This window comes from Rhea americana, unplaced genomic scaffold (assembly GCF_003343005.1).
Source record: "Rhea americana isolate MKP2758 unplaced genomic scaffold, rheAme1 scaffold_1, whole genome shotgun sequence".
Taxonomy (NCBI): domain Eukaryota; kingdom Metazoa; phylum Chordata; class Aves; order Rheiformes; family Rheidae; genus Rhea; species Rhea americana.
The window spans coordinates 4,033,075-4,042,423 of NW_028185038.1; the positions used below are offsets into that span (position 1 = coordinate 4,033,075).

At 40.1% G+C, this 9,349-nt stretch overlaps 1 protein-coding gene across 1 annotated transcript in view; it reads left to right on the forward strand.

Annotated features, from left to right (window-relative positions):
- ALG10 (ALG10 alpha-1,2-glucosyltransferase) overlaps positions 1-1,330 on the forward strand; it is a 28,370-nt gene extending 27,040 nt beyond the window's left edge. Inside the window, exon 4 of the mRNA XM_085297783.1 lies at positions 613-1,330. Coding sequence (XP_085153909.1) covers positions 613-662 — 50 coding nt within the window. The 3' untranslated portion in view covers positions 663-1,330. The remainder of the gene's footprint in view (positions 1-612) is intronic.
- Positions 1,331-9,349: the final 8,019 nt, after the last annotated feature.

Sequence of the window (9,349 nt, forward strand, 5' to 3'; positions counted from 1 at the left end):
GCTTCCATCATTCTCCATGGAATTTATTACCCTAAAAGGAGAGAAAATAAACATTTTATCTTATATACTTGACATATGAGGATAAATTTGTGAACTTTATTGAAGTTTCCAGCAAGAAGAATATGCTTAGGAGGCGTAACTGAGCAATTCCAGACAGTGATCTTAAAGTATTAAGCTAGAAATCTGAATTTACAGCCTATCTTTCTGTAAACAAATGTACTGAGACTTGCAGGATGATTTTATTGACTTCTAAAAACCCCAAAGTAAACTAAAACAACAAGCTAGTATCATAAATTAGTCTACGAATGTTTTCATTTAAAATGACAGAAAAACCTAAGGAGGATCCAGCAACWACCTTAAACTAAACTATACTGAGAAAGTTTTACAGTTCTTTCTCTATTTACTCTGTCAGAATACATTTCAGCTTTCCAGGAAATACAGACATTACATTTGACATGTACATTGCTGTATTTTCATATGATGAAGTCCAAAGGAAAAGGTTTCCTAAACTTTTTTAAAAAGAAAGAGCTTCAGTAGCAGCATGATATAGAAATCAAAGGAGTGCACTTAACTTCACCTTCTTCATTGTAAATTATTTTCTCTCCTACTTAGCCTCTCTGCAGAAACTGTGCAGTTTATTTTGCTTGCCAGTTCAACCATGAACAGGACGCCATATATACAGTAAGTATGTCGCTGGTGAGGCACGTTCTCACCTTGCTTTGACGTGTAGCCTTTCAACATTGCCTTACTATCAACTGCTGCATGCACCTGTGATGCTCATCCAAGGATCTGCACTTCTCTCCCTACCTTTGGCTGTTGACTGGAGATTCTCGTGCAATGGATCAGAGAAAGGCGACATTTCCCTCCACCCTTTCATGGTCAATGACTGGCTTGATCTTGGGGAAGGGGTGGACTATCAGCACTACCTCGTTTCCTGCAAGCCCTTCTAGCCTGCCTCCCCATACATGCAAAGTAAGCATCATCTGAATGGGCCTTTYACACTTGATGATGTGACCCCTTCCAAAAATACATCCATTACCTTGTTCTGAGCAGAGCTGGAGAGGAGTGAAGTCACCTCTCACCTCCATGATGCCTTCCTGAGCTGGTGCTTTCATCAGAGGAGCAAGAAGGAAGGAGCCCATGGCCACTACTGCCTCCAGGCCCACTGTGCCCAGGCCTCATGCTTCCATCCCAAACCAAGCACCAGGATGACAGRCAGGAACTGGGAGCTCCCTTGACCTTAGGTGTCATTAGCACTTCGGGCTGGCTGGGTACCACCAGCGCTGTGGCCCGACCGTGGACCTGGCATTTCACCGGTGCCCGTCCAAGCTCGGCCGGCTGGGGTGGGCTCTGCGGGCTGGTCCCCAGGGCAGTCAGCAGGACGCTCCCAGCCCRTGTGCCAGGCTGGGAGCTGCAGATGCCACCAAGGCACATTTACTTCGATGAGCATCTGGCAACCCAGTAGCCACGGTAGCATGTGCGTGGGAAAACATTGCTTACCGTTTCAGACCCTTCTGCGGGTCTGTTGTCTGTCTCTGCAAATCCACCGGCAGTTTCTTCATGAGCCTGGAAATAATTTGTGGGGTTATTTTTGGCAGTGTCCCATTGTGTTATTGTGCCAAGATTAAATGGGATAACAGATGCAGCAATTAAAAATGAAAAAGTGACAGTTGTTTTTGGCACAAATAGTTACTATTAACTGACACGGTAGATGGGTTTTTAAAGCCAAAAATATATGCAATAGCAATCAGARTAGCTATTATTTCCCTGCTGTTCATGAAAGGCTTATGAATCATGACCTACACCCAGCCAGTTGCACACCTTAATTTTAAATGCTATTTAAATTACATTTAATTTAAATCAAAAGAAATGAACTAAGGAAATACTTGAGSGTTTTTTCAGGTTTTATCTGACACAGTCTATCAAAAATTGAAAGTATATCTTGGTTTCTAGAAAAAAATATGAGACTAATTAATAAATCAAAACAAACTGAAGACATAGCCCATGTTGACCTGTAAAACCAATGTTGAAGGATGCTGCATACTTGAAGAAAATGGACATGTGTGCAAATAGACTGTTTGCTTACTTTATTTCTGAAGTGTTTGTGAACACATTTTGAAGTGTTAGCTGCTGTTAAAAAAATTGGGTCAGAGAAACAAACTGTAAAGAACAGGTGAATACTTAACATTAACACAGAAAACAAGAAATAATTGTATGTAGCACTCCTCATAATAAAGAAATTTCAGTCAGTAAAGATGATACCTTACTGTTACTTAGCCATGTCACTCACTTCTCATATATACTGTATCAAGATCTGRTTACAGTCCTTCATTTGTAAGATTCTTGGAGACAAGATTTTCAGAGATGAACAAACTGTCGATATTCAATGTATAGGAAGTAAAAGAATGTATTGGGTTTTTTTCAGTGTAACACTGCTTTTCTTTTTTATTTGTATATGTCCTAACATAACCTGGAAAACTTTAAGAAATTTTGTTAGATTCCATGTTTGTCAATTACATATATTACAGTCTGTTTTACCTAGCACTTACCTCTAGTCACTAGATTAATAGCACCCTGTGTGTGTGCATATATGTGTGTGTGTGTGTGTGTGTGTGTGTGTGTATATATATATATATATGTGTGTGTATAGATAAACATGTATGTGTGTACAATATATACATATATATATATGTATAGATAAACATGTATGTGTGTACAGTATATACATAGGTATATATTTGCATTTTGAGTCTGATTTTGCTCACAGAAACTTCACTGAAATCAAGTTGAAATTTGTCAGGATCAACTCCATTTGATGTTGTCCAAATCTAGTTGGTAAAATCTGTAGGCAACAAGTGATAACTTTAGCTTTGACCTTAATCCTCCTTTGGGAGAAAGGATAACTCTCTAGTAGATACTCCTGTAACTGCACTGCAGATAAGTATCACAAGTATTTAACCTTCCTGTAGTGTATAATGTCCCTTACTCTTCTCTCTCTGCTTCCTTAAACTTCCTGAAAAACATTGTAAAAATGTGTGATTAAAACTCACTTCAGAATGTATAGTTGTGACAWCAGAGGAAATTTTTTATTCCCGTAAGACCAGTTCTGAGAATTTACCTGTTTTGGTTGTTAATAGTGTGTGGGAGCAACCTGTCTCTTCCCAGCAACCCATCATTTCCAGAGCTTTGTTTTAAAGTGTATCAGTAGTAACTTCACAAAATTGCTGTCACTTAAAATGAGAGCAAAAGAATTTAGTTCTACTTCRTACATATTCCTAAATATAGTCTAGAAAGGAAAATAATGAAAAAAAATGTTAAGGCATATCCTGTGACTAGATTTTAGGGACATTTTCTTAGCTACAAAGACCTGGGCATGGGCTGTATATCTTTGAGCTCATTTATACAGATAAAGCGTAGTGGAAACCTCACAGCAAACCTTGGATAACTTATCAGATTTAAAAAAGGTAATCATGGTATTAATTTATATCCACTGTCTATAATGTCAGGTAATGTATTTTGGCAAACATTATTTATAGTTAAATTATTTTCCCCTGGGTAGCTGCAAATGACTCCTCTTCATCCAAGTATGACTTGCCTGAATGCACAGAGAAGCCAGGCCATCTTCCCACTTTAATCAATATTATGATCTGACACTGAATCAAATTAAAGCGTATTTGCTTGGCATTTTAGATGATGAAGTAATGCTCTTTTGCTAGCTCCAGAGAGGCACCAGGGAACTGAAGTAGCTGGTGGGGAACATCCAACTGCTGTGCRCGTCGCTGTGCCCGCTCTCCAGAGCTGCTGCTGCCATGCCGGGATCATCCCGTCACATGGCGATGCCCRTTCCCGCTGATGGACGGACAGACGGACAGTGACATGGGGAAGGCTGTAGGGCTGGAGGAGCCCCGGCCACCAGCCCAGCCTCACGCATTGCGGAGTGCTGGGTCTCATGGCAGCAAGGTTTCTGGGAGCGAAGCACTGCTTTGCCATCCCGCGGGGCATCTGCGCAGGGTCCCACACGTCTCGGCTTCCCAGGATGTCACCTGGCTCTGCCAGCATCAGCTGCTGGGGCTGCTGCTTCTCTCCAGCCTACAGCTTGGCACAGCTACTTGTCTTCCATTTAAATATTTATGGGACTTTTTTTTTGTCTAATGCCCATTACTTGGAAAGTGTCTTATATTATGTACATAAAAGCAATGGCCCAGTTTTCACAAGTGGCTGTCCTACAAAAAAGAAATCTATGAATGTTCATTTCTGGGAACACACCATCTTCTGCTGCACTTCAGACGTTCCCCTCAGAGCAACAATTCTGCTGTGTTTTTCTTTAGCTTAATTGAGCTTTATTCTGCAGAAGTGGCAGGAATCAGAACAGCTCTGCTAGATCAGCCTTGAAAAGTATACAGTAAATAAGACTTTCTTCTCAATAAACATTTAAAAGTTTTATATCTGGACTGAACACTTGTGACATAAGAACAAATATTTGATACCTTTTTCAGGACTAATTGAAGAAGCACAGTTAGAAGCTGAGAAAGTTTGCATAAAAATCAATCATTTACAATTGTATATGAAAGCTTACATGAATTCTGTGCTCTACAAACTTGTGGGAGTGAGCACATTTGTTACCATTAGTCACACATACAGCTTTCTGGGACATTATCTAGAGAACTCAGACTGATTCTTTGTGCCAGAGCAATAGCTTCCAGCTAAGGATGCAAAGCACGCAGCACGGACTTTATTTATGTTCTTTATTCCTGCTTCCTTGCAAACAGCAGCCCTGGATGGACAAAATGCTTCAAAGAAGTATCAGAAATCATTGGAAGGTTTAGGAGAGCAGCTAATGTCTTTTAGTCTGGGAATCTTCTTACATCTATTCAGCATTTAAACATTATTTTTAAAAAAGTGTCTGAAGTCCAATTTTCAGGTTTAAATAGCTTTAAAATCTATTAAAATAGATTTTTAATTAGTACACCAATAAATTGTGTACTAATATACACCAGTATGTTTGTACTAAACACATACCAAATGTTAGTGAAGAAAAGAGGTTAGAGGAGCCTTTCAGAGTCATACGGTGAAGTGCAGTCTGGCAGCCGACATTGCTATCCCAATTAACTGTTCCCAAGCACCACTGTTCGCCTTCAGCATCTGCCTTGGGGAGAAAAAATTTTGACCCTGACAATTTAAACAAAGCAGAGACCTGAGACAAGACAGCTGGGGAAGAGTGGGTATCTTTCACTCTCATGTGCCGTGGTCCTTCCGTGGCTCCTGAAAACCTCGTCTGTGGCATTGCTGGGGAGTACACAGCGTTTGCTGGCCACTCAAAGGCTCCCTGTTAGTCTATGAGGCAAGGACAGAAATTTAAGTTATTTGTTCTACCTGAGAGGGCAACTTCTAACGAGGGTTTTTGAAGATATCTGTGTCTAGACTTTGCCTAGATTTTTCTATAATTACAAATTTGTAATTGTGTACTTAATGATGATGCTCTCTCCCTTTAAATAGATTTTAAATAATAGCACTTAAGCATTACATATTTACTTATCAAAAAGATTATTGATGTAAGCGAAGAATTACAAATACATATTCTTCCTTTAATTATACTGTAAATAACCTGGATCATTTCCCATGCAAGTATGTTAGTGTTCTGGTAAGAACTCTCCTTGAATGCATGCAGTATTCCCCACCTCACATTTACCATGTCAATGTAAGAAGCACAAAATGTTAAATTTCCTGACTCTGAAGTGACTAGGGTACAGTTACAATAGATGTACAATTTGTGAAAATGAATCATTAAAAGAGATTGAGTTGAATTGTGCCTGGCAGATGTTATCACAAACATTGCTGAAATAGTTTAACGCTTCTCCAGCAAGCAGCAATTGGACGGTCAGCAGCATAATTATTCCGTAGCCAGGGAAGSAGTGCTCTACATGCTAATGTAAGAAGTGCCCCGTATGCAGCCTTGTGGAGCTCTAATGCACGGTTATGATGATGCTTCATCATCTGTCAGATAGCTCTTAGGCAAGGCTATGTTGTTTTACATGGTTCTCGGACACTTCAATCTGGAGTATATTTGAAGTTGTGGGTGGAAGGATGCAGAGGTCCCACTTGGACGTGTGGACTGCTGGCAGCCAACACCCATCTTGGCTGAGCTACGTGCCTTCCTCCATGGCGTGGGTACCTGCCCTCTCTTGTGTGACTGACATTCCTGCAGTTGTTCAGTGAGCTGGTTCAGGGGGCCAATTTTCCTCGCTGATCTAGCAATCTTTTGGTAGCATTAGACCTTTAACCAGAGCAGCTCTCCAAACCAACTTGCTACATAATTACACAAATTTGAGTGCAGGGGAGAAGGAGGAAATACACAACTAGGGAGAGGCCTGGACAGCAGCAGTCAAGAGCTGGGCTGATGTAAGCTAGCCAAACCTCTAAAAATAATGTTTTGAAACACATGGTATCCATCTGTGTCACTCTTGCCTGAAGAACTTGTGCTTTGGGAGAGAAGTGCTTTGGGAACTTGTAAATTTGAATGATCTGCAATGGCTGATTTGCAATATCTTCTTGACTGCAGACATTTTTGTTAAGTGGACTTGATAACAGGTGGGTCTTTAGGGTCTCTCAGACATTGCTGTGGATTAGAAGATTGAACTCAGTCCTGCATGAGTTTAGTTTGATGTTTAAATATGGCATATCTACACCAAACTCTCTTCTTCATGTCACGTGTTGTAGATGCTCAGTCATTTTCCTGACTTCTCACCTAAGACTGTAAGTGCTCATCTGTCACGTATGCTAATATCCTTTCATCTTTTAACAGAGAGCCTTTCTTTCCTGTAACACTGGAAATAGTGATACCTGTGGAAACACGACTGGTCTAAGGAACCTATTTATTTATATGAAAATATTAAAAAGTTCTTCTCCTTATAGAAGTTCTATAACTGAGTTGTCTAGGGAAACATTGAGGGAGCACTTGTATTTTACTAAATATAACAAATAATGAAGCTTTCAGAAGACAGCTTTTTCAGAAAGGGAGCCAAAGTTGTAATGATTTTATATATATGGTTAGGCAAAAAAAAAGTATGGAAATGTTTTGGATTTCAAAGTCATTTCTGAAGGAATAGCCAGCTCCTAAGAGGGCTGAAATAAAATGCAATACTCCAGATAAGATTCTGCTTTAGAAAAACAGGTGTTAGTTGCCATTACCAGCTTAACAGAGAGCCTAAAACGTTGTTCCTACACCCTCCTCCACAGGCTCTCTCTTTACTATTTATTAGTTTACCCACTGCTATAGCACAGACACATCCAGTTTTGTTCTCCAACTCAGAGTCCTCATTGATCACTACAAGTCAATAATACTGCAATTTCCCTTCCACACGGGGATGAATTTAAGATTCTTTAAAATGTGGTAAGAAAACTGACATTCCTGTTCTAAAAATGCCCAATAATTTGCTTCTTATGGTATTCACCTAGAATATGAAGGACCTAGCTCCAAATCTCTGCTCCATCTGACTAAACACTGCTCCCTAATGAAAGGCAGAGCTTGTGTGTGGCTCAGTCAATGCCCAGGCAATAGCCTGAGGTGGAGCAAACCCCACAACAGGAATGTGAAGGACAGCCAGAGACCCACCACACTTATGTTAGATAAACTGCCTATCAGTCAAGTCTATAAACAGTTCAGAGCAGGAACTGTGATTTTATGACTTATATTAAGCCTAAAATATAATTGATGCTTAGCAAATAATTCTAATGATAACAACCATACTTCTGCACTAATAACTTTATCCTTCTCTTTACACTGAGCAGTGTCATAGACCTTACCCTAACTTTAAACCATGAGTCCTGATCATTACAACACACAGAGAGGAATTATATCCTCCTACATAGTCTATGCTGCAAACGGAGTGACTGCCTGACGTGCCTCAGTAATGGCATTGTATAATGCACAAATGCCTTTAATCGTCCCTCTGCTGCTCCCACAGTTTCTTGTTTAGATGACTTCAAATAACTTCCCCAAATTATGAATCTTTGCATAAGAAATTATGTATGTTTCAAAACACARTGAAGCACATTCTGTACAAAAGTTCAGCTAAGTTGTCAGATAGCAGGGGTGGTAAGTAGTCTCTGAGCAACTGCAGAATAGGCAATTCAGATGAGAACTTGCATTGTCTTTAAACACTGCAATTAAACTTTAGTTTAATTGTCCTTGTAAATAAAAAAGATTTGCTATGTGGCCAATGCAGTGGGAAACTTTGATGAAATATTTAGGAGAGCATTTTTCAATGTGGCTAATTTTCAGAAGGCATATTAAAGTTTTATAGGGGCACTAATTTAATCACAGATGATGAATGATTTTACTTTTATGTTGGGCTTTACCAAGGCTGGATAAATGTGTGCTGGAATAGAGAGTTTATATGTGTGAGGAGCTTGCATGCAAAAGATGACTGACTCACAGCTTTCAGAGAGCTATTTCTCTCCAGCTGGGTACGTTGTGTCACTATTAACAGGGCTTTGAACTCTCATGCCCACTTCACAGCTTAAATCAGATGGAAGGAAAACTGTCAGCTGGGAGAAGACTTCACAAATGCCAAAACAGTCTTTGGTTAAACCCTCATTAACCGCCTCCACCCTGCCCTGGCCCACTACAAGGGGAGCTGCTTCCATTAGATCAGCCAGCTGAGGAAATTATTTTGGAAGTCAGAATCTCTCCAATCACACTCAAATCACACACAGCATTTTGAGGGGAAAAAAAAAAAAAAACAGGAAGCATGGAGCTTAATTTTACAAGGTGCCAGTTGTCCTTTCTGTATTGCCAAGTTGTCTTAACATCCACCAAACAATCTCAGCTGTGATAGGAAGTGAGGCAGTGGGAATTTGCAAGAATAGAGCTCAAGGTACAGAAACAGCACAACTGATGCTGACACCCCAAACAGCTTGTAAGCTTTCATGCTGTTTTGAAGAAGATCTTGTAGATCTGTAACTGATTCTGAAAGTTGACAAAAGCAGAAAATTTCTCATTTTATGTGAAAGATAAACTGAGGGATGTGGGGTGATATGTGTAAGAGCTATTTAAAAAGCAGAACAGTGACCCAGTTTTGTTTTCTGATCAGATGAAGCCTACATGGAGAATTCAGGTTTGACATTTGACAGCCCAACAAACAACTTTGTAGTTATACAAACATCATTATGTGGCTGGACCTCAGTGGACATGAGGCCCCCATGAGACCCTTCTCCCTGTCAGCTGCCTGCAGGCCAAGAAACCTGGGATCCCAGGGTCCATGTGAGCTGCAGAACACAYGTGGCAGAGTGCACCCAGAAATGGCACAAATCAGCCCTTACGTTTCATAGAATCACAGAATCACAGAAT